General features: G+C 31.3%; 1 protein-coding gene across 2 annotated transcripts in view; it reads left to right on the forward strand.

Annotated features, from left to right (window-relative positions):
* Window positions 1–27,483, forward strand: part of LOC143073320 (uncharacterized) — a 35,262-nt gene that overhangs the window by 3,749 nt on the left and 4,030 nt on the right. For both annotated transcript variants that reach the window (XM_076248755.1, XM_076248756.1), the window contains exons 3-12: window positions 590–639; window positions 2,167–2,266; window positions 2,868–2,956; window positions 3,476–3,590; window positions 4,090–4,221; window positions 9,542–9,763; window positions 11,299–11,454; window positions 12,062–12,150; window positions 25,096–25,154; window positions 26,590–26,681. In XM_076248755.1, the coding sequence (XP_076104870.1) occupies window positions 590–639; window positions 2,167–2,266; window positions 2,868–2,956; window positions 3,476–3,590; window positions 4,090–4,221; window positions 9,542–9,763; window positions 11,299–11,454; window positions 12,062–12,150; window positions 25,096–25,154; window positions 26,590–26,681 (1,104 nt within the window). The remainder of the gene's footprint in view (window positions 1–589; window positions 640–2,166; window positions 2,267–2,867; window positions 2,957–3,475; window positions 3,591–4,089; window positions 4,222–9,541; window positions 9,764–11,298; window positions 11,455–12,061; window positions 12,151–25,095; window positions 25,155–26,589; window positions 26,682–27,483) is intronic.

A 27,483-nucleotide genomic window follows, 5' to 3' on the forward strand; every position in this document is an offset into this window, starting at 1 on the left:
AGTGCGATCTCATATTTATTGTGACATTTATTTTGAAACCAGTTTGAATAATTTGCAAAGCAAAGACAGTAAAATTCAAGGTTAGATATGGGAAGAATAATTACAATGATTCATTAAATGATTATTTGGTGTTCTAATTGATTCTATTCGACCTAATACCATTTTCTAAGAACTGTATGTTTTAAAAGATATTAAAATTTGTATTTATGTTGCATATCATTCTATGCATCAGTACACCTTATTAAGGTGTATATATTAATATCCTTATTTTGATTGGTCAATAGCTAGTGTCTATTTCTTGCACATGTAGTTTTCAACTAATCAAAACCCTGGAATCATGTCTTAGCTGTAATTATGATAAATGTACATGTATTAATACTTTAAGTATGTAGTAAATATGAATACAAGGAGATGATGTCAGGTTTACTTCTATGAGACATCATCTCAATACAACACAAAAAAAACTCACAGAAAGACATCTAGAGGTAAATACAGTTTAACTTTTCAACAAAAGTTTAAGATAAAAAGTACCAACTGAAGTTTATAATGGATTTGAAATACATATTTATACAGTATGTTTGTTTTGTAGAAGTTGAAAGAAGAAAATGCAAAACTGAGGAATGAAATCAAAGAAGTTAGGTAAATATAGTAGTGATTAATATGAGGCAGGCATTACCTGTAAATGGGGACGAAGTCTGTATGAATTATTCTTTTTGTAACTTAAACGTTTTTTCATATCAAGGAACTATTAAAAATGAAATTGGTATTGTGTTCCTTCCTATTTTATACTAGACTGATAAATATATATTTTTCTCAAAGTTTCATACAAACGAGACCAGAAAAGAAGTACATTGTAGATTTCTGCACAGATGCGGGAATTCAAAACATGACATCAAAAAAATTGAACGTTTTTGAGTTCATTAGTACAATGAAAATTTCTGGAAAATTTTCCCGATTTTTTTTTTTAATTATTTTTTTTTATTGATTTTTCTACTGTTATTGGGGACTTCGTCCCTATATGAATAAAATTGCTCTCATTGTCTGTCTCACTCTGTATACAATACATGTCATTTTGATTTAGTTTATTCTTTTACATTTGTGGCACTCATTCTTTCTCTGATTAATAACAACATGACATAAAAATTACAGAGTGATTAAAGAAACATAAAATAATAGTTCATATGCACAGTGGTCAAGGGGAGATAATTTTGCTATCTATTAAGAGTACTTAACTCATTTTCTGATTTTCTAAATTGCAGGCCTTTATCAAGGTATGCACATAAAATAGATAAAAAAAAAATGCTATCTTCATTACTCATGATCCATGTAAAAAGATCATTTCTATTTAAATTAACTAAACTGGCAATCTCTAGTTGAGTGTAGCGTATCATAACATCGGATTTTAAAATGAGATTGCTAAACTGGGGTATTGTTTGATATAATCAGTCATATTTCTTCTGAGGTTATTGTAAAGAGGGCATTCCAGAAGAAAGTGCGTTTCATTTTCAATAGAATTTGAATTACAATATAAACATGATAAACATATACTCTCATGTCGAGGAAATATTTCATATTTACCACATACTTTAGTGAATCGTTCATGTCTGCCAGTTTCTATTCTTTAACAGTGATTGCTGAGTCTGTATTTTGCTTAGGTAATGAAACCCAAAAGACAAAAAAGTTAAAGGTTCCTTTTTTTTCAACATATAGGCCATTGAAAAATTGGCAAGAAACAATTCTCTTTTGATTGTTCATACATTATACATTAGCACCTCTTTTAATTTCTTTCATAAACAATGAAAAAATATATAACAAGGATTTTATAAGATTTTAAAATATGGATGATTAAGGTATATATGATAAAATTATGAAAATAAAACTAGGGTTACCAGGATAAATATTTAATGGCACTTGTTAACGGGTAGAACCAGAGGATTCCGAAAAAACTTTGAGGAGCATATAGCCTCAACCCTCTTGATGGTCTCATAAAAGCATGCTTGCCTCAAGTGCAAGATGTCATGGGTTTAATCTCTGGCCATGATAACCCAAAGACTTCAAAAATTGTTCGTTGGTGCTTCTCCACTAAGCACATAGCAATAATACAGTCTTAAGTCTTGATACCATGACTTAATTTATAAACTTAATACATGTTTTTTTAACTTGAAGGAGCTTATACAACCAATTAGTACAAGAAAATTCCCATGAGAAGTTTGATGAAAGAAGAATTATGTTAATTAAATCACAGGTCATTCAGCTGGAGCGACAGGTTTGTGTCAATAGGAGATCAAGAATTTGTCAAAATATAATCTGTATTTAAGTATTTACATTTCATTCTTGTACAGTTTGCTTAGGTTTATTGCTGTTCCTAATCTTGAAAGTCACCACAACATCTTCCATGATAAGTCAGACACACATTCTGAAGAACAATCTAAGTATCTTTTAGAGATGCATACAATACCTATTGTTTATTTCAATCAATTGATTTAATAATTTTAAACACTTGGACCAAATTATGTTACATGAATGGCATAGTAATATTTGATTACCAAATAAAAAAATTGCTACTTCAGTTTTCTTACAAATATTGTTCTTGATATCCCATTTATAAGCAATACAAATTTAAAAAAAGAGCAAGCTTAACTTACGTTTAACATTTCACAAATACATGTAAACATTGAGGTTAAGTTTTGCATATCTTAATTACTTAAGTCACATATAGAGAATATATGAAAAAAGTGTTTTTATTCTCTCATATTTCTATGATTTCAAAAAAAAAAATACATATTCTAAAGATTGCTGCAAAGATATCATAAGGATATGTGTTATATAGTAAATGAAATTCATCCTTTGCTTCATTTCTGTACAAGGTTCTAATGATGTCAGAGGCTATCAGTTCAAGATCAGAAACATTAGCAGAAGTGGAAAATTCATTAACTTGGATGACAGATCAGTGGAGGTAGGGTTAGAGGTCAAGATCATTATTACAGAAATTTCATTGAAAAAAAGAATATTTGAATGAAAAAAAGTACATACAATGAAAAAAAAAAACAATTTGAATATTAGAGAACAGCACAATGTCTTCATTTCCTGTGGTTCTATTGTCTATGTATTGTTTGTACATGATTTTGAAACAATTCAAAACTTTAGCATTACCACTGTAGTTCTTTTGGTCTATCAGAGCAAAAGTTTTTGATAATCATCAGAAGCCCTGTAATATGTTTCTGAAGCCAACATATGTACTATTGTTACATGTATGAGACATTATTGATACCTAATGAAATCAAACCTATTCTTAATAACAACACATTGTTTGTCTGTGTCCACACATATTTAGGTGGTTCATGTTGCATAGTAGCATATTGGAAAGGTACTAAAAGAATTTCAACTAATACTGAACCGATTTCTGTATTATCAGAATGAATTACAAAATAAAACCTTTTAACTTTGTTGATATGTTAAGTCATTCTAATTGTAGGCAATATATTTCCCTTGAGTCTAGAAGTCCAGAGGTACCTGTTAAAAGATCAGATTTAACATTGATGGTTGAAACTGCTGAATCAGCAAGAATAAAATTGTACAAGCAGATAGAGGTGAATATGTTGAAACAGTGAGCAGCTTTTTTGTGTAAAGGGGAAAGGGTTGAATTTCATGATACTGTGAATTAAATGTTTTTTGGTCACCAATTTTCATGGATTGCAGAAATGTTGTATATATTTGGTTTTGCTAAAGTCTACATTGAAGCAAATGGAAAATGTGTTTGTTAAACAGTAAAAACTTGTTAACCTTTACCCACAACATCAACAAAAATTGGTTTTCCAGGAATTATATTGAATCAGCAGTATTTTTAGAAGTTTAATCAAGGGATATACATCTGTCATACCTGATGATGTATCAAGAAAAGAATAGAAAAGTTTAAACAATTCAGTATTTGAAGAAGATATACAAGCCAAATGTACAAGATACAAAAGTACATCCTAGTATTTGTAGTGATTATCAGTCCCATATTCATATTTATAAAGTATTATGTATCTGAAAAGGACATATTTCCACTGTATTTAAAAAGTATATAGTTATACAATTCTTTTTCAGAATACAACAGTAAGGAATCTGACAAGACCTCTGATGTTTGTTAATGAATTTGTACGACCTGGAAGTGAAGAGGAGATAACTCTTCTGGATATTGCTTCAGGTCATCTGGAACATCTTAATCTAAAACATGTGGTGGGTAAAATAAAAAATCTGTATGCTAATAGAAATCTTTCAGGCATGACTAATTTGAATAACAAATAATTAATTCAAAATATAATAGATTACTGAAAAATACAATTTATTTAGATTTAAGAAAAATTGAGAATTTGTTTTCAAGTTCTAATTTTATATATTATTTATACTTACCAGTCAAGGAATATACATAAGGATTATCTCCCTTACAACGTTCTCATAACTCGCAACACCTGGATGATTTCAAACATCTATCTAACATTGATCATCCGGGTGAAGGCCTCCTCAGTTTATCGGCGGGAACAAAATATTCCCTATACCGAAAATTATTTTTAACTGGGGAGATGGTGGGAGCCTTGACTGGTAAGTAAAAATAATTCATAAAATTAGAACTTGAAAACAAATTCTCAATTTTATATCATATATATTTTTACTTACCAGTCAAGGAATATACATAAGGATTACTACTGATTTCAAAGCAGTCTGAACCTTAGGAGGAGTGTTATAAATAAATTATCTCACCTGAAGAGACTTTCTACAACACATCTAATAACAAAAAAACTTCTCTGTGATTCTTTGTCATTTCAACTTCATCATAAGTTCAAATGCAGTTCATAGTTAAAAACATATAAAATACTTCCACCATTTAAAATGCTTCCACCAATAACATTTTAATGAATAACAAAAAACATGCTGTCCAACTCGCCGAAAATATCAACTTAGTTTATTTTCTGTAACACATTTACATCTAATTCACGCAAATAAAATCTACTAAAGGTAGATTCCGAACTCCAATCTGCAGATTCTAAGATCGAATTGATAGATGCTCTTTTAAAGAATGCCCAAGTCGGACCAATAGCTCTTGTAGAATGTGCATGTATTTTCCCTTTCCCTGAAGATTCAGAGTCAGAATAAGCCTGTTTAATAATTTGAACAATCCAATGTGAAATTGTCTGAGAGGTAACTGGTTTGTGAGGTTCACATAAAGCTAAAAATAATTTCCCTCTTTGGTCCTGCTGTAATTTTTTTCGCAACGGTTTTGTTTTATCTAAATATTGTAACAAACTTTTCCGTGGATCTAAAGAGGTATTCTCAGTGTATGTAGGTACGAAAATTTTTGCTCCAAAATGTTTCTCCCTATCCTGTTTGGCTAGGCCATGTCTGTTGTAAACCGTTCGTTGATAGAAGCCATGCAGTCAGCTTGAAAACTTGTGGATTGGGATGATAAATCCGAGTTTTCGGTTGACATAACAATTCTGGAATTACTGGTATCCTGATGGGAACTGCTATCAATAATTGAAGCAGCTCTGGGTACCAATGTCTCCGTGGCCATTGGGGAGCTATCAACAAAATCTGACACTGGTACTGCCTCATATATTGCAAGACTTTTGGGATCAGACAGATTGGGGGATAAGCATAGGCATACATTCTCTCCCATGAAATTGTCAAAGCATCCAGAGCTAAAGCTTTCTGATGTGGGATCCATGAACAAAAAATTTCTGTCTGACGATTGTCTATTGAGGCAAATAAATCTATGAGAGGAGTCCCCCAAATTTGAAATAGATTTTGAACCACAAGTTTGTTCAGAGACCATTTCGTATGTTGAATTTTGGTTCGACTGAGTTGGTCTGCTAAAATGTTCAATTTTCCCGTTATATGAGCAGCCTTCAATCGAATATTGTTTTGAATTGCTAGATTCCATAAATCCCATGTTTGGTAGCAAAGAGTGGGCGATTTCGTCCCCCCTTGTTTGTTTATATATTGGACCACTGTGGTATTGTCCGATCTTATCAGAACATATTGACCTTTCAACTGATTTAGGAAGTGTTTCAGCGTTAAAAACACTGCTTCCAATTCTAGGGAATTTATATGTTTCTTGCTCTGCATTTCTGACCATTCCCCTTGAAAAATTTGATTGTTCATAAAACCCCCATACCCGGTTTTGGAAGCATCTGTCGTTATGGTGACAGAAGTCTGAGCCAGTTGAAAATATTGGCCTCTCAGCGTGTTTGCTGAATTTTTCCACCAACTGAGATGTGATTTCAGATGTGGTGTAACTGGGATCTTTATGGACAGATCCTGACAACTTGGTCTCCAAAATGAGAGGAGATGTAGTTGAATAGGTCTCATGAACAAGCGTGCATTCGCAATTAACTCTATGCAAGATGCCATTATGCCTAGTAATTGTAGGAAGTGAAATGCTGACACTGCATTCCCTGATGAAAGAATTAATATTGCCATATTCAGTTTGTCTATTCTTTCCTGAGTTGGGCAAACAAGTCCCTTGTCCAAATGAAACTGCCCCCCTAGGTATATCAAGTTTTGAGTTGGTACTAGACTTGATTTTTCTCTGTTGATAAGAAAACCTAGTGACATTAGGAGATCGAGACATTTCTTCCGATCTTGATATAATTGATCCTTGTTTTGATTGACTATTAACCAGTCGTCTAGATAGACTGCTAGTCTCACATTTTGAGTTCTCAGAAAAGCCGCTACTACCGAAACCATTTTTGTAAAGACTCTCGGAGCAGAAGTTGGTCCGAAACAAAGAACTTTCCACTGATAACAATGGTTCTGAACAGAAAATCTGAGAAATTTGCGATGTTTCTGAAATATTGGGATGTGTAAATAAGCATCGCTTAGATCTAGAGAAATGGCCCAATCTCCTATTTTTACTAAATTTAATACTTTTGTGAGAGTGTCCATTTTGAAATGTATTTTCTTGAGATACCTGTTGAGGGGTCTGAGATTTATTACTGGTCTCATTGTCCCATTCTTTTTGGGGACTAGAAAAAATGTACTGTAGAAACCTGTTGCTGCATCTTGCTGGTGAACAGGTTCTATAGCGTCTTTTTCTATAAGAGTATTTATTTCTTGGATTAAAATATCCGAGTCTTTTAAAGACACAGAGGTTTTCCGTATGCCTGTCCAAAATGGCATTTCTAGAAACTCTAGTTTGTAACCCTCTGTTATTACTGACAAGACCCATTGATTGTCTGTTATTTTTTCCCAATTGTCCCGAAAAAATCTTAGACGACCCCCAACTGGTATCTCGGCCTGATTCTGATAACTTATTACCTTCAACTCTGAGTCAGCTACTGTTTTTCTTTGGGATCCGAAAAGAATGCCACCTGCTTTCTTTTCTTTATCCTTTTTCCCAAAGTCATCAGCTTTATTGTCTTTCTGGAACTTCCTGGGAACAGATCTCACAGAAGATTTGTTATAATTAAAACCTGAGCGTTTATCAGCTGAATTAGCATTGTTATAATTAACATGAGTAGAACTATTATTAGAACTATATCTAGGAGCTTTATTTTGCCAATCTTGACGCACCTGAGTTGATTCAAACTTTCTCTTATTATTGTTTTTATACTCTGGTAAGAGATCGTCTAGTTGCTCACGTTGTTCTTTACGTTTCTCAAGTTTGTCTTCCAAACCTTTACCAAATACACCCTCATTCGAAAGAGGTAAATACAACACTTTAGCCTGTATATCTTTCAAGTTATTTAAACCAGACTCAGTAGCTGCAGCTTTCCTGCGTATCATATGGTTAAACGCCCCTGTGCGTCCTACCTGATCAAGAGACTTTGTCGAAATTGCAAACAAGTCCTTCACCATTTGACAAGTTTCATCACTTACATTTTCATTCTCAACTCTCTCTAATAAGGTTCCTAATGTTTGTTGCATATACAACACTGATATAATACCCATACGTGAAGCCACCTGCCCTTGATAGGCTAGATTTTCTATCTGTTTTAAAGGTTGAGTAACCAATTGCTTGTGTTTGTCCCATGACTTAACACTATTTGTACCATGAACAGTTCTTATCATTGGTTCTAATAAATCATCCAAACTGGGTACTTGCAAAAAGCTTTTAGATTTATCATTAACCGGAAAACAACTACAGTATTCATCTTTAAAAGCAGTAAGTTTCTCTGGATTTTTAGTTCTCCAGGAACGTTCCAGAATTCTAACCTGCGCTTCATCAATGATCAAGCCACCTGAATTATCAGAAGATTCTGAAGGAATATCTTCCTTGAAAAGCTTAGACATTAAATTTAAATTATCTGACTGCTTGTCTACAGTTTTATTGTTATTATTATCAATGTTACTTGTTTGTCTCTGATTTGACTGACTTTCAACATTGTTATTAATTATAGTAGGTTGAGTTTGTAGATATTGGCTAAATCTTTCAACATTTCTAGATTTATTGCCAGCCTGAGAATAAACACTAACAGGACTACCAAGGCCACGAGAATATTCATCCTCTGATGAACATAGACCAAGTAAATCAGCCTTTTCACGACTGTCTATATGAAGAGAAATTTCTGACCTATTGTCAAAATCAATATTTCTAATAATTCTAGGACTTCCCAAGTCCTCATCAAGATTTGCATTCAAAGAAATTACCGGTCTACGCTCCCCTGTACTTGGGACGTTATCCGAACTTTGTTCTCTCTGCGTGGCTAAACCACCAGATTGAGAAATCTCTGCAACAGTCGAACTACCTGTAGTAGCACATGACTTGTTCAAAACTGCAAATAACATATCTATTTTCTTATCAAACCTGTCCTCCATACTGGTTAACTTATTCTCAAGTTCAGCCGTCTTTGACACACGTTTCTTTTTCTTTGAAGAAGAGTCTTTTGTTGTCCTCGCCATTTTTTTCACGAGAAAATCACCCGTTGGCGTTTCACCTGCACTATCTGAATCTAAATTTTCAGCATTTGCGTCAGCAAGTGAATGTCTATACTCTTCAGCCATCGTCCAATATGAACGGACGATAATAAAATAATATCAAACGTACATAAATAAAAAATTTCAACGACGAGACTATAGTAGAAAGTCTCAAAGTGAGAACGTCTTATTTTGTTGCCGCCGAAAGATAAACTGAGGAGGCCTTCACCCGGATGATCAATGTTAGATAGATGTTTGAAATCATCCAGGTGTTGCGAGTTATGAGAACGTTTTAAGGGAGATAATCCTTATGTATATTCCTTGACTGGTAAGTAAAAATATATATGATATAAAATAGATAACAAGTTAGTTTAAAAAAATACTATAACGGTCATGTTAATGAATTTTAGGTAAACCTGATAATTTATTGAGTTAAACAGTGCATCTCATGAAACTATTCATTTATGATTACAAAAGATCTATCTTAGTTTCATTTAAGATTTTATAAAAACAACATCGCTATTTTTTTTTATTTTTTTTGAAACTGTGCTCACCACTCTTATATGAAAAAAAAATTAGTATAGAAATTCACATAGAGCATAACATTGTTTGGTTTAAATCTGTTTTCATGTATTTTTTACAGGCAAAGCTTGAGACCAAATTGGCAAGTCTATACAAAGAACTAATTGGTTTCCACAGCTTGATAGAGGAGGCTGAAAAACCATCACTTCATCCTGTTTCAGAACATACAAACAAAGCAATGCATGATCGTATGATTACCAGACTTCTGAAATCTTGTGCTATGATAAAAGATTGCTGTGGTGATTTAGTACAACTTTCGTTGCTATACCCTAGTGCTCCTTGGGTAAGCCTTGCCTTTTATTTAAAAAAAAATGTATGAATTATCAGGTCGGACTGAATTTTACTGATTGTTTTTTCATTATCATTGAGAAATTAATAATAAAGAAACAGTTGATAAATCTTAATGATTATTAATCAAGTATTGTTGCTCTCCTATTACTTCAAATGAGATCAATCTATGAAATTACAATTTTTCATTCTATTTAAAACATAAATAATCAATTAAGTCACACTCTACAGATGAGAATTAGACAAAAATGTATCATCCCCTCACATTTAATTTCCAATCAACAAATTACAAACTCAGCTTAAACTAAACCTGGATGTTTTATGTCAGTAGAGGGAGGGATTATGCTTAATAACCTGATATATAGTAGATTGATTGATGGAGAGGAATCCACTTTAATTGTTGTTGTTTTATTATTGTGCATTACTGTTTTTAACCGGATTTTTGTGACAAAAATGTCGGTTATTGATTTGGGGATGTACGGCGGGCGGGCGGGCGGGCGGCAATCAAATGTTGTCCGTGCATTAACTCATGAACCGTTCAACCAAAGCTTTTAAAATTTTAATATTTTATTACTGAGAACCATACGAAGGTCAAGTTCAATAATGGCGATTTTGACTTTTACCGTTCAGGAGTTATGGTTCTTGAAAGGCGGCAATCAAATGTTGTCCGTGCATTAACTCATGAACCGTTCAACCAAAGCTTTTAAGATTTTAATATGTTATTACTGACAACTATATGAAGGTCAAGTTCAATAATGGCGATTTTGACTTTTACTGTTCAGTAGTTATGGTTCTTGAAAGATTGAAAAATGGAGTTTCCAGTCGTGTCCGTGCATTTATGCATGAACTGTTCTACCAAAGCTTCCGAAATTTTAATATGCTGTTACTGATGACAAAATAGAGGTCAAGTTCAATAATGACAATTTTGACTTTTACCGTTCAGGAGTTGTGGTTCTTGAAAGATTGAAAAATGGAGTTTCCAGTCGTGTCCGTGCATTTATGCATGAACTGTTCTACCAAAGCTTCCGAAATTTTAATATGCTGTTACTGATGACAAAATGGAGGTCTAGTTCAATAATGACAATTTTGACTTTTACCGTTCAGGAGTTATGGTTCTTGAAAGATTGAAAAATGGTGTTTCCCGTCGTGTCCGTGCATTTTCTAATGAACCATTCAACCAAAGCTTTTGAAATTTTAATATGTTGTTACTGTTGACAAAATAGAGGTCAAGTTCCATAATGACGATTTTGACTTTTACTGTTCAGGAGTTATGGTTCTTCAAAGATCGTAAAATGGCGTTTCCATTCACGTTGTTGCATTTACTCATGAACCATTTATTCTAAGCTTTTCAAATATTATTATTTCAAAATGTTGATACTGATGACAAAATGGAGGTCAAATTTGATATTGATGATTTTCACTTTCACCATTCATCAGTAATGGTTCTTGTGATATTGCCAGGACACAAATAAATGTAAATAAATCCGGTTTGCTGTCTTTGTGACAGCCTCTTGTTGATTTATTTTTTAGCCACCATTGAAAAGGTCAGCCATAAAAGATTTGACATGTGACCAGGTTATGAAAAGTCTCCCAGTATTACCCAAGACAAAAGTAAAGGAGGTACAATCTGTAATAGACGCAATGTTGAAAGCCGTTAATTACAAAAACAGCATGACGAATTATGAGGTAATTCAATGGATAGGATAGTCGTCACTTTCACTAGGTTACACTATTTGAAATGATAGTGAGAAGAGTTTTTCAACTGGACAACATATTTTTTTATTGAACTATTTAGAAAAAAAGAAAATAAAAGAAAATTTAGATATTTTGATTTTCGTAATTGTTGGATACTTCTATATTAGAAAATGGGATAGATATTTTAACAAATTCACTGTTTTATTGTAATTAGGATTTTTACAAATGAATTCATGTCAAACACATTAATATTTTATTTTATGGGAAGGGGAGATAATTTAATATTAATTTCTCAAAATCTACATATATATTTGTATAGTTTATATCATAGAGTGATTTAGAAAATTAGTTTACTTTCCCAATAAAGAAAAAAAAATTATGAGATGAAATGGATCTAGTTCATTTGAATACAAAATTTCATTTTAAAGAAATTATAATAGATACTTTATAAATATAAAAAAAAATCAAGGATTTCTTTTCTGGAAAAAGAATTTTAGTAAGGATCTATTATAAATATTTCCTTGGTTATGAATTTTCATATGATATTTTTACAACATATATATCTCTCATATATATCTTTGACTTTGTCATATTTCAGATAAAATCACTAAAAGAAGATTTAAAGTTTCACAAGTCAGTATATGATTTACAGTTGGAGTATATCCAGTCATTATTTGATGCTGTTAAGTTAGTATGATATAGAAGCATGGTGAATAACACAAAGATATAAGGTCGTTTATAAGCTTGAATCTTTATTTGATGCTGTTAAGTTAGTATGATATAGAAACATGGTGAATAACACAGAGATATAAGGTCGTTTATAAGCTTGAATCTTTATTTAATGCTGTTAGGTTAGTATGATATAGAAGCATGGTGAATAACACAGAGATATAAGGTCGTTTATAAGCTTGAATCTTTATTTGATGCTGTTAGGTTAGTATGATATAGAAGCATGGTGAATAACACAGAGATATAAGGTCGTTTATAAGCTTGAATCTTTATTTGATGCTGTTAGGTTAGTATGATATAGAAGCATGGTGAATAACACAGAGATAAACGGTCGTTTATAAGCTTGAATCTTTATTTGATGCTGTTAGGTTAGTATGATATAGAAGCATGGTGAATAACACACAGATATAAGGTCGTTTATAAGCTTGAATCTTTATTTGATGCTGTTAAGTTAGTATGATATAGAAACATGGTGAATAACATAAAGATATAAGGTCGTTTATAAGCTTGAATCTTTATTTAATGCTGTAAGTTAGTATGATATAGAAACATGGTGAATAACACACAGATATAAGGTTGTTTATAAGCTTGAATCTTTATTTGATGCTGTTAGGTTAGTATGATATAGAAGCATGGTGAATAACACAGAGATATAAGGTCGTTTATAAGCTTGAATCTTTATTTGATGCTGTTAAGTTAGTATGATATAGAAGCATGGTGAATAACACACAGATATAAGGTCGTTTATAAGCTTGAATCTTTATTTGATGCTGTTAAGTTAGTATGATATAGAAACATGGTGAATAACATAAAGATATAAGGTCGTTTATAAGCTTGAATCTTTATTTAATGCTGTAAGTTAGTATGATATAGAAACATGGTGAATAACACACAGATATAAGGTTGTTTATAAGCTTGAATCTTTATTTGATGCTGTTAGGTTAGTATGATATAGAAGCATGGTGAATAACACAGAGATATAAGGTCTGTTAGGTTAGTATGATATAGAAGCATGGTGAATAAAACAAAGATATAAGGTTGTTTATAAGCTTGAATCTTTATTTAATGCTGTTAGGTTAGTATGATATAGAAACATGGTGAATAACACAGAGATATAAGGTCGTTTATAAGCTTGAATCTTTATTTGATGCTGTTAGGTTAGTATGATATAGAAACATGGTGAATAACACAGAGATATAAGGTCGTTTATAAGCTTGAATCTTTATTTGATGCTGTTAAGTTAGTATGATATAGAAGCATGGTGAATAACACAGAGATATAAGGTCGTTTATAAGCTTGAATCTTTATTTGATGCTGTTAGGTTAGTATGATATAGAAGCATGGTGAATAACACAAAGATATAAGGTCGTTTATAAGCTTGAATCTTTATTTGATGCTGTTAGGTTAGTATGATATAGAAGCATGGTGAATAACATAAAGATATAAGGTCGTTTATAAGCTTGAATCTTTATTTGATGCTGTTAGGTTAGTATGATATAGAAACATGGTGAATAACACAAAGATATAAGGTCGTTTATAAGCTTGAATCTTTATTTGATGCTGTTAGGTTAGTATGATATAGAAGCATGGTGAATAACACAGAGATATAAGGTCGTTTATAAGCTTGAATCTTTATTTGATGCTGTTAGGTTAGTATGATATAGAAGCATGGTGAATAACATAAAGATATAAGGTCGTTTATAAGCTTGAATCTTTATTTGATGCTGTTAGGTTAGTATGATATAGAAACATGGTGAATAACACAAAGATATAAGGTCGTTTATAAGCTTGAATCTTTATTTGATGCTGTTAGGTTAGTATGATATAGAAGCATGGTGAATAACACAGAGATATAAGGTTGTTTATAAGCTTGAATCTTTATTTGATGCTGTTAGGTTAGTATGATATAGAAGCATGGTGAATAACACAGAGATATAAGGTTGTTTATAAGCTTGAATCTTTATTTGATGCTGTTAGGTTAGTATGATATAGAAGCATGGTGAATAACACAGAGATATAAGGTTGTTTATAAGCTTGAATCTTTATTTGATGCTGTTAGGTTAGTATGATATAGAAACATGGTGAATAACACAAAGATATAAGGTTGTTTATAAGCTTGAATCTTTATTTGATGCTGTTAGGTTAGTATGATATAGAAACATGGTGAATAACACACAGATATAAGGTCGTTTATAAGCTTGAATCTTTATTTGATGCTGTTAGGTTAGTATGATATAGAAGCATGGTGAATAACACAGAGATATAAGGTTGTTTATAAGCTTGAATCTTTATTTGATGCTGTTAGGTTAGTATGATATAGAAGCATGGTGAATAACATAAAGATATAAGGTTGTTTATAAGCTTGAATCTTTATTTGATGCTGTTAGGTTAGTATGATATAGAAGCATGGTGAATAACACAGAGATATAAGGTTGTTTATAAGCTTGAATCTTTATTTGATGCTGTTAGGTTAGTATGATATAGAAACATGGTGAATAACACAAAGATATAAGGTTGTTTATAAGCTTGAATCTTTATTTGATGCTGTTAGGTTAGTATGATATAGAAACATGGTGAATAACACACAGATATAAGGTCGTTTATAAGCTTGAATCTTTATTTGATGCTGTTAGGTTAGTATGATATAGAAGCATGGTGAATAACACAGAGATATAAGGTCGTTTATAAGCTTGAATCTTTATTTGATGCTGTTAGGTTAGTATGATATAGAAACATGGTGAATAACACAAAGATATAAGGTTGTTTATAAGCTTGAATCTTTATTTGATGCTGTTAGGTTAGTATGATATAGAAGCATGGTGAATAACATAAAGATATAAGGTCGTTTATAAGCTTGAATCTTTATTTGATGCTGTTAGGTTAGTATGATATAGAAGCATGGTGAATAACATAAAGATATAAGGTCGTTTATAAGCTTGAATCTTTATTTGATGCTGTTAGGTTAGTATGATATAGAAACATGGTGAATAACACAGAGATATAAGGTCGTTTATAAGCTTGAATCTTTATTTAATGCTGTTAGGTTAGTATGATATAGAAGCATGGTGAATAACACACAGATATAAGGTTGTTTATAAGCTTGAATCTTTATTTGATGCTGTTAGGTTAGTATGATATAGAAGCATGGTGAATAACACAAAGATATAAGGTTGTTTATAAGCTTGAATCTTTATTTAATGCTGTTAGGTTAGTATGATATAGAAGCATGGTGAATAACACACAGATATAAGGTCGTTTATAAGCTTGAATCTTTATTTGATGCTGTTAGGTTAGTATGATATAGAAGCATGGTGAATAACACAAAGATATAAGGTTGTTTATAAGCTTGAATCTTTATTTGATGCTGTTAGGTTAGTATGATATAGAAGCATGGTGAATAACACAGAGATATAAGGTCGTTTATAAGCTTGAATCTTTATTTAATGCTGTAAGTTAGTATGATATAGAAGCATGGTGAATAACACAGAGATATAAGGTTGTTTATAAGCTTGAATCTTTATTTGATGCTGTTAAGTTAGTATGATATAGAAACATGGTGAATAACACAGAGATATAAGGTCGTTTATAAGCTTGAATCTTTATTTGATGCTGTTAAGTTAGTATGATATAGAAGCATGGTGAATAACACAGAGATATAAGGTCGTTTATAAGCTTGAATCTTTATTTGATGCTGTTAAGTTAGTATGATATAGAAGCATGGTGAATAACACAAAGATATAAGGTCGTTTATAAGCTTGAATCTTTATTTAATGCTGTAAGTTAGTATGATATAGAAGCATGGTGAATAACGCACAGATATAAGGTTGTTTATAAGCTTGAATCTTTATTTGATGCTGTTAGGTTAGTATGATATAGAAGCATGGTGAATAACACAAAGATATAAGGTCGTTTATAAGCTTGAATCTTTATTTGATGCTGTTAGGTTAGTATGATATAGAAGCATGGTGAATAACACAGAGATATAAGGTTGTTTATAAGCTTGAATCTTTATTTGATGCTGTTAGGTTAGTATGATATAGAAACATGGTGAATAACACAAAGATATAAGGTTGTTTATAAGCTTGAATCTTTATTTGATGCTGTTAGGTTAGTATGATATAGAAACATGGTGAATAACACACAGATATAAGGTCGTTTATAAGCTTGAATCTTTATTTGATGCTGTTAGGTTAGTATGATATAGAAGCATGGTGAATAACACAGAGATATAAGGTTGTTTATAAGCTTGAATCTTTATTTGATGCTGTTAGGTTAGTATGATATAGAAGCATGGTGAATAACATAAAGATATAAGGTTGTTTATAAGCTTGAATCTTTATTTGATGCTGTTAGGTTAGTATGATATAGAAGCATGGTGAATAACACAGAGATATAAGGTTGTTTATAAGCTTGAATCTTTATTTGATGCTGTTAGGTTAGTATGATATAGAAACATGGTGAATAACACAAAGATATAAGGTTGTTTATAAGCTTGAATCTTTATTTGATGCTGTTAGGTTAGTATGATATAGAAACATGGTGAATAACACACAGATATAAGGTCGTTTATAAGCTTGAATCTTTATTTGATGCTGTTAGGTTAGTATGATATAGAAGCATGGTGAATAACACAGAGATATAAGGTCGTTTATAAGCTTGAATCTTTATTTGATGCTGTTAGGTTAGTATGATATAGAAACATGGTGAATAACACAAAGATATAAGGTTGTTTATAAGCTTGAATCTTTATTTGATGCTGTTAGGTTAGTATGATATAGAAGCATGGTGAATAACATAAAGATATAAGGTCGTTTATAAGCTTGAATCTTTATTTGATGCTGTTAGGTTAGTATGATATAGAAGCATGGTGAATAACATAAAGATATAAGGTCGTTTATAAGCTTGAATCTTTATTTGATGCTGTTAGGTTAGTATGATATAGAAACATGGTGAATAACACAGAGATATAAGGTCGTTTATAAGCTTGAATCTTTATTTAATGCTGTTAGGTTAGTATGATATAGAAGCATGGTGAATAACACACAGATATAAGGTTGTTTATAAGCTTGAATCTTTATTTGATGCTGTTAGGTTAGTATGATATAGAAGCATGGTGAATAACACAAAGATATAAGGTTGTTTATAAGCTTGAATCTTTATTTAATGCTGTTAGGTTAGTATGATATAGAAGCATGGTGAATAACACACAGATATAAGGTCGTTTATAAGCTTGAATCTTTATTTGATGCTGTTAGGTTAGTATGATATAGAAGCATGGTGAATAACACAAAGATATAAGGTTGTTTATAAGCTTGAATCTTTATTTGATGCTGTTAGGTTAGTATGATATAGAAGCATGGTGAATAACACAGAGATATAAGGTCGTTTATAAGCTTGAATCTTTATTTAATGCTGTAAGTTAGTATGATATAGAAGCATGGTGAATAACACAGAGATATAAGGTTGTTTATAAGCTTGAATCTTTATTTGATGCTGTTAAGTTAGTATGATATAGAAACATGGTGAATAACACAGAGATATAAGGTCGTTTATAAGCTTGAATCTTTATTTGATGCTGTTAAGTTAGTATGATATAGAAGCATGGTGAATAACACAGAGATATAAGGTCGTTTATAAGCTTGAATCTTTATTTGATGCTGTTAAGTTAGTATGATATAGAAGCATGGTGAATAACACAAAGATATAAGGTCGTTTATAAGCTTGAATCTTTATTTAATGCTGTAAGTTAGTATGATATAGAAGCATGGTGAATAACGCACAGATATAAGGTTGTTTATAAGCTTGAATCTTTATTTGATGCTGTTAGGTTAGTATGATATAGAAGCATGGTGAATAACACAAAGATATAAGGTCGTTTATAAGCTTGAATCTTTATTTGATGCTGTTAGGTTAGTATGATATAGAAGCATGGTGAATAACACAGAGATATAAGGTCGTTTATAAGCTTGAATCTTTATTTGATGCTGTTAGGTTAGTATGATATAGAAGCATGGTGAATAACACAGAGATATAAGGTCGTTTATAAGCTTGAATCTTTATTTGATGCTGTTAGGTTAGTATGATATAGAAGCATGGTGAATAACACAAAGATATAAGGTCGTTTATAAGCTTGAATCTTTATTTGATGCTGTTAGGTTAGTATGATATAGAAGCATGGTGAATAACACAGAGATATAAGGTCGTTTATAAGCTTGAATCTTTATTTGATGCTGTTAGGTTAGTATGATATAGAAGCATGGTGAATAACACAAAGATATAAGGTCGTTTATAAGCTTGAATCTGTATTTGATGCTGTTAGGTTAGTATGATATAGAAGCATGGTGAATAACAGAGAAATATAAGGTCGTTTATAAGCTTGAATCTTTATTTGATGCTGTTAGGTTAGTATGATATAGAAACATGGTGAATAACACACAGATATAAGGTCGTTTATAAGCTTGAATCTTTATTTGATGCTGTTAGGTTAGTATGATATAGAAGCATGGTGAATAACACACAGATATGAGGTCGTTTATAAGCTTGAATCTTTATTTGATGCTGTTAAGTTAGTATGATATAGAAACATGGTGAATAACACACAGATATAAGGTCGTTTATAAGCTTGAATCTTTATTTGATGCTGTTAGGTTAGTATGATATAGAAGCATGGTGAATAACACAGAAATATAAGGTTGTTTATAAGCTTGAATCTTTATTTGATGCTGTTAGGTTAGTATGATATAGAAGCATGGTGAATAACACACAGATATGAGGTCGTTTATAAGCTTGAATCTTTATTTGATGCTGTTAAGTTAGTATGATATAGAAACATGGTGAATAACACACAGATATAAGGTCGTTTATAAGCTTGAATCTTTATTTGATGCTGTTAGGTTAGTATGATATAGAAGCATGGTGAATAACACAGAGATAAACGGTCGTTTATAAGCTTGAATCTTTATTTGATGCTGTTAGGTTAGTATGATATAGAAGCATGGTGAATAACACACAGATATAAGGTCGTTTATAAGCTTGAATCTTTATTTGATGCTGTTAAGTTAGTATGATATAGAAACATGGTGAATAACATAAAGATATAAGGTTGTTTATAAGCTTGAATCTTTATTTGATGCTGTTAGGTTAGTATGATATAGAAACATGGTGAATAACACAGAGATATAAGGTCGTTTATAAGCTTGAATCTTTATTTGATGCTGTTAGGTTAGTATGATATAGAAACATGGTGAATAACACAGAGATATAAGGTCGTTTATAAGCTTGAATCTTTATTTGATGCTGTTAGGTTAGTATGATATAGAAGCATGGTGAATAACACAAAGATATAAGGTCGTTTATAAGCTTGAATCTTTATTTGATGCTGTTAGGTTAGTATGATATAGAAGCATGGTGAATAACAGAGAGATATAAGGTCGTTTATAAGCTTGAATCTTTATTTGATGCTGTTAGGTTAGTATGATATAGAAGCATGGTGAATAACATAAAGATATAAGGTTGTTTATAAGCTTGAATCTTTATTTGATGCTGTTAGGTTAGTATGATATAGAAGCATGGTGAATAACACAGAGATATAAGGTCGTTTATAAGCTTGAATCTTTATTTGATGCTGTTAGGTTAGTATGATATAGAAGCATGGTGAATAACACAAAGATATAAGGTTGTTTATAAGCTTGAATCTTTATTTGATGCTGTTAGGTTAGTATGATATAGAAGCATGGTGAATAACATAAAGATATAAGGTCGTTTATAAGCTTGAATCTTTATTTGATGCTGTTAGGTTAGTATGATATAGAAGCATGGTGAATAACACAGAGATATAAGGTCGTTTATAAGCTTGAATCTTTATTTGATGCTGTTAGGTTAGTATGATATAGAAGCATGGTGAATAACACAAAGATATAAGGTTGTTTATAAGCTTGAATCTTTATTTGATGCTGTTAGGTTAGTATGATATAGAAGCATGGTGAATAACACAGAGATATAAGGTTGTTTATAAGCTTGAATCTTTATTTGATGCTGTTAGGTTAGTATGATATAGAAACATGGTGAATAACACAAAGATATAAGGTCGTTTATAAGCTTGAATCTTTATTTGATGCTGTTAGGTTAGTATGATATAGAAACATGGTGAATAACACAGAGATATAAGGTCGTTTATAAGCTTGAATCTTTATTTGATGCTGTTAGGTTAGTATGATATAGAAGCATGGTGAATAACATAAAGATATAAGGTTGTTTATAAGCTTGAATCTTTATTTGATGCTGTTAGGTTAGTATGATATAGAAGCATGGTGAATAACACAGAAATATAAGGTCGTTTATAAGCTTGAATCTTTATTTGATGCTGTTAGGTTAGTATGATATAGAAGCATGGTGAATAACACAAAGATATAAGGTCGTTTATAAGCTTGAATCTTTATTTGATGCTGTTAGGTTAGTATGATATAGAAGCATGGTGAATAACACAGAAATATAAGGTCGTTTATAAGCTTGAATCTTTATTTGATGCTGTTAGGTTAGTATGATATAGAAGCATGGTGAATAACACAAAGATATAAGGTCGTTTATAAGCTTGAATCTTTATTTGATGCTGTTAGGTTAGTATGATATAGAAGCATGGTGAATAACACAGAGATATAAGGTTGTTTATAAGCTTGAATCTTTATTTGATGCTGTTAGGTTAGTATGATATAGAAACATGGTGAATAACACAAAGATATAAGGTCGTTTATAAGCTTGAATCTTTATTTGATGCTGTTAAGTTAGTATGATATAGAAGCATGGTGAATAACACAAAGATATAAGGTCGTTTATAAGCTTGAATCTTTATTTAATGCTGTAAGTTAGTATGATATAGAAGCATGGTGAATAACACAAAGATATAAGGTCGTTTATAAGCTTGAATCTTTATTTGATGCTGTTAAGTTAGTATGATATAGAAGCATGGTGAATAAAACAAAGATATAAGGTTGTTTATAAGCTTGAATCTTTATTTGATGCTGTTAAGTTAGTATGATATAGAAGCATGGTGAATAACACAAAGATATAAGGTCGTTTATAAGCTTGAATCTTTATTTGATGCTGTTAGGTTAGTATGATATAGAAACATGGTGAATAACACAGAGATATAAGGTTGTTTATAAGCTTGAATCTTTATTTGATGCTGTTAGGTTAGTATGATATAGAAGCATGGTGAATAACACAGAAATATAAGGTCGTTTATAAGCTTGAATCTTTATTTGATGCTGTTAGGTTAGTATGATATAGAAGCATGGTGAATAACACAGAGATATAAGGTTGTTTATAAGCTTGAATCTTTATTTGATGCTGTTAGGTTAGTATGATATAGAAGCATGGTGAATAACACAGAGATATAAGGTTGTTTATAAGCTTGAATCTTTATTTGATGCTGTCAAGTTAGTATGATATAGAAGCATGGTGAATAAAACAAAGATATAAGGTTGTTTATAAGCTTGAATCTTTATTTGATGCTGTTAAGTTAGTATGATATAGAAGCATGGTGAATAAAACAAAGATATAAGGTTGTTTATAAGCTTGAATCTTTATTTGATGCTGTTAGGTTAGTATGATATAGAAGCATGGTGAATAACACAGAGATATAAGGTCGTTTATAAGCTTGAATCTTTATTTGATGCTGTTAGGTTAGTATGATATAGAAGCATGGTGAATAAAACAAAGATATAAGGTCGTTTATAAGCTTGAATCTTTATTTGATGCTGTTAAGTTAGTATGATATAGAAGCATGGTGAATAACACAGAGATAAACGGTCGTTTATAAGCTTGAATCTTTATTTGATGCTGTTAAGTTAGTATGATATAGAAGCATGGTGAATAAAACAAAGATATAAGGTTGTTTATAAGCTTGAATCTTTATTTGATGCTGTTAAGTTAGTATGATATAGAAGCATGGTGAATAAAACAAAGATATAAGGTCTGTTAGGTTAGTATGATATAGAAGCATGGTGAATAAAACAAAGATATAAGGTTGTTTATAAGCTTGAATCTTTATTTGATGCTGTTAAGTTAGTATGATATAGAAGCATGGTGAATAAAACAAAGATATAAGGTCGTTTATAAGCTTGAATCTTTATTTGATGCTGTTAAGTTAGTATGATATAGAAGCATGGTGAATAACACAGAGATATAAGGTCGTTTATAAGCTTGAATCTTTATTTGATGCTGTTAGGTTAGTATGATATAGAAGCATGGTGAATAAAACAAAGATATAAGGTCGTTTATAAGCTTGAATCTTTATTTGATGCTGTTAAGTTAGTATGATATAGAAGCATGGTGAATAAAACAAAGATATAAGGTCTGTTAGGTTAGTATGATATAGAAGCATGGTGAATAAAACAAAGATATAAGGTTGTTTATAAGCTTGAATCTTTATTTGATGCTGTTAAGTTAGTATGATATAGAAGCATGGTGAATAAAACAAAGATATAAGGTCTGTTAGGTTAGTATGATATAGAAGCATGGTGAATAAAACAAAGATATAAGGTTGTTTATAAGCTTGAATCTTTATTTGATGCTGTTAGGTTAGTATGATATAGAAGCATGGTGAATAAAACAAAGATATAAGGTTGTTTATAAGCTTGAATCTTTATTTGATGCTGTTAAGTTAGTATGATATAGAAGCATGGTGAATAAAACAAAGATATAAGGTTGTTTATAAGCTTGAATCTTTATTTGATGCTGTTAGGTTAGTATGATATAGAAGCATGGTGAATAAAACAAAGATATAAGGTTGTTTATAAGCTTAAAATTGAGAAAGGAAATGGTGAATATGTCAAAGCGACAACCACCCGACCATAGAGCAAACAACAGCCGAAGGCAACCAATGGGTCTTCAATGTAGCGAGAATTCCCGCACCCGTAGGTGTCCTTCAGCTGGCCCCTAAAATATGCATAATAGTACAGTGATAATGGACGTCATACTAAACTCCGAATTATACACAAGAAACTAAAATTTAAAATCATACAAGACTAACAAAGGCCAGAGGCTCCTGACTTGGGACAGGCGCAAAATTGCGGCGGGGTTAAACATGTTTATGAGATCTCAACCCTCCCCCTATACCTCTAGCCAATGTAGAAAAGTAAAACAATAACAATACGCACATTAAAATTCAGTTCAAGAGAAGTCCGAGTCTGATGTCAAAAGATGTAACAAAAGAAAATAAATAAAATGACAATAATACATAAATAACAACAGACTACTAGCAGTTAACTGACATGCCAGCTCCAGACCTCAATTAAACTGATTGAAAGATTATGTCTTCATCATATGAATATCAGGTACAATCCCTCCCGTTAGGGGTTTAGTATCATACTATCATAAAATATATGAGAAGAACATAACCCGTGTCATGCCAACAACTGTTTTTTTAGAAATAAATGTGTTTAGTTCCGATGCAAAGACCCTATCAGTGAATCAATGTTAAAGCCAAAATATGCAATCTTTAATGACCTGACAACAGTATCGTAACTATATCCCCTTTTAATAAGTCTATTTAAAGGTTTTGTTAGTTTCTGAGGAGAATACTGACATTTTTGTGCTTTATAAAGAATATTTCCATAAAATTTTGGATGTGAAATACCTGAACGTATAAGATGTCTGCATGTTGAGTTATATTTACGAATTATTTCCTTATACCGGTGATAAAATTTAGTAAATGTTTTGACCAGTTTGTGATATCGAAAACCCTGGTGTAATAATTTTTCAGTAATACATAAATTTCTCTCGCTAAAATCTAATACATTGTTACATACACGAGCGAATCGTACAAGTTGAGATATATAAACACCATAAGATGGTGACAAGGGAACGTCACCATCTAAAAATGGATAATTAACAATAGGAAATGAAAAATCATCTCTTTAGAAGCATGGTGAATAAAACAAAGATATAAGGTTGTTTATAAGCTTGAATCTTTATTTGATGCTGTTAAGTTAGTATGATATAGAAGCATGGTGAATAAAACAAAGATATAAGGTCGTTTATAAGCTTGAATCTTTATTTGATGCTGTTAAGTTAGTATGATATAGAAGCATGGTGAATAAAACAAAGATATAAGGTTGTTTATAAGCTTGAATCTTTATTTGATGCTGTTAGGTTAGTATGATATAGAAGCATGGTGAATAAAACAAAGATATAAGGTTGTTTATAAGCTTGAATCTTTATTTGATGCTGTTAAGTTAGTATGATATAGAAGCATGGTGAATAACACAGAGATATAAGGTCGTTTATAAGCTTGAATCTTTATTTGATGCTGTTAAGTTAGTATGATATAGAAGCATGGTGAATAACACAAAGATATAAGGTCGTTTATAAGCTTGAATCTTTATTTGATGCTGTTAGGTTAGTATGATATAGAAGCATGGTGAATAACAGAAAGATATAAGGTCGTTTATAAGCTTGAATCATTATTTGATGCTGTTAGGTTAGTATGTACACACATTATTGTAAAGAACATTGAAATATAAGGTCTTTAATTAGATCAAAAATGGAACCTGATGGAATTTCTGAAAAAAAAGATGTCTATGGTTTCTAAAACATAAATTTCAGGCCTATGTGTGATATGATATCGTTATGCTATGTTTTCAAACTGTATTTGACCAAACACTCAGAATTTGAAGATGTTTGGGACTTGGTCATCAAATAGAAACATTGAAGATTTTTGGTGTACCATAATAATACAGTTACTTAACAACACAAAGAACATTCAATCTTCAACAATAAACAGACATCTGAGCAAGTGTCTTAATATTCTAACCAATTTATATTTAATTCGATACACAAAATAATCTGTTGAAAATCATGAGTATAATTTTAACTTTAAAATGTCACTGTTGAAATATTTTGTAGAGGTGGTTATCAGAAGTTTGAAGAATCCACCAAAGATGTGATAATAACACCACTTAAAGGTATTAATTATCATACAATAATCTTTTATTGTTCAATTATCTTAAGGTGGTACCTAACACTACAGGGAGATAACTCTGTAAAATCAGCTAAACGTTTTGATTACGTTGTGTTGTTATGGGAATATTAAGCTTCTCAATAATCAAAATAAGTGGTTGTCAAACTGCTATATAACCAGTGTAAATTTTCTGATAAAACGGTTGGTACAAATTTTTTGAAATTTTTATATTTTTGTCAAAGGGTCAAAGTAAATACTTTGTCAAAATTTTAAGAATATTAAACGAGCCAAATTAATTTGAGTTCAAGTGTTGGGTACCACCTTAAGTTATTGTATACTTTAAAAGGTGTACTGATAAATGATAAACAGTCAAACCTGCATTTACGCTTTCCTCATTTTAGCAGACAGCTGCTTCAAGTTATCACTTTCAGTCCCTCCCAAATGCAATCTCTTAGCCGTATTTGGCACAACTTTTGGGAATTTTGGGTCCTCAATGCTCTTCAACTTTGTATTTGTTTGGCTTTTTAACTATTTTGATCTGAGCGTCACTGATGAGTCTTATATAGACGAAACGCGCGTCTGGCGTATAAAATTATAATCCTGGTACTTTTGATAACTATCTACATAATTTAACTCAAATCAGCTGTCACCTGTCAGCGATCACCTATTCCTTGTATGAAATCTGCATTTCAACTGTTAACAACAGTCCTTTAAATGTTTTTGACTACCAGAATATTCATGACAAAAAGTATGTATTGAGTATTGAAGTCCAAATTAAAGGAAAACCTGTTTGAAACCAAGATTCCGCAATATGATGTGAATTCCTTGTCTTCCACTTCCCTCCATTTCCATTGAAAACCCAAACACATTTACAGCACTGGAATCTGCTATTTTTAATTTCATTGAACTTAGAACCATAACTCTCCAGCTGAAAAAGATAAAACTATTTGCCCTGATCCTGACCATTTTCGATCACAGAATCATTTTTTTTGGGGTAACCTAACTTTAAAGGTAACCTCTCTTGAACCGTCCCTTTTGATACTTCCCAAGAGTGACTACCTTATACAGGTTTGACTGACTGTATTTACTATATTTCGTTATAGCTGTCAAAACCTGAAGTAAGCTTAAAATAATCAAAACCGTATCCATCATCACTTTTTTTCAATAAAAAAAACCAAACTATTAGATCACATTCAAACTGTTTCATTCTGTGCATGGTGATTTAAAAAAAAACAAAGATGTACAATGTGGTAAAGTTGAATTGTATCATTAAAAAGAAGAGATATTTTTGTATTAAAAACCTACATGCACCATTAAGCAGAGATAATATAAAAATTGACTGCATTGAATAACCTCATTTCAAACTTGTGGGGAAAAGTAATAATCAGGTTTCATTTGATTCTCAATAATGATCTTAATAATATTGTTTGTTTCTCCAGATGTTTTAAAAACTTATGATGATTTAAAAGATACAGCATCAGAAAAGGCTTTGAAAGAATTTTTATCCTGCTTCAAACAAAACTCAGAAAAGGTATTATAATATTGCTTCATTATCATTGCTTTGCCTGTGTATAGATGTTAGAAAATTTGCTTTACTGTTAGTATTATTTGAGAATGAACTTTTTTACTTGTTTTGTTAAACAGACTGCACCATTCGACAGTTTACATCTTTATTTTTGTGACCACAAATGTTTTTACAGATTTACCGTCCAGAATTTTTAGTCTACAGACCACCTAAGGAAGGTTATTCGAGAAATATTTACCATAAAATTGACAATGAAAATGGGGAATATGTTAAAAGAGAAAACAACCTGATTAAAGAGCAAATAACACCAATGGGTGTTCAAGGCAGTGAGAAAATCCTGCACCTGGAGGTGGTCCTCAGCTGGCCCTTAAATATAAATGTTTACTAGTTCAGTGAAAATGGACGTCATACTTAACTCCAAAACATATAATTGAACTAAAATTAAAAAACATCAAGACTAACAAAAGCCAGAGGCTCTTGACTTGGGACATGTGAAAAAATGTGGTGGGGTTAAATATGTTTTGTCAGATTTCAACCCTCCCCTATACCTCTAGCCAATTTAGAATAAAGAAACACACAGCATAACGCACAGTGAAACTCAATTGTAAAGAAGTCTGAGTCCTACATCAGAATAGGTAACAAAAGAAACTAAGGCCACACCAATTAAATTTCTTGTTCTACAGATTTTTTAACTCCAAAAATTGGGGCGAGCTTGCAATTTGAAAATTTTAATAAAAAAATATTTAATTTGCAAATTTTTTAGGCAAAGCTTGAAAAGTAAAGCGAGTGATTACATTGTGTAAACATA

This window comes from Mytilus galloprovincialis, chromosome 4 (assembly GCF_965363235.1).
Source record: "Mytilus galloprovincialis chromosome 4, xbMytGall1.hap1.1, whole genome shotgun sequence".
In the NCBI taxonomy this organism is placed as follows: Eukaryota; Metazoa; Mollusca; class Bivalvia; order Mytilida; family Mytilidae; genus Mytilus; species Mytilus galloprovincialis.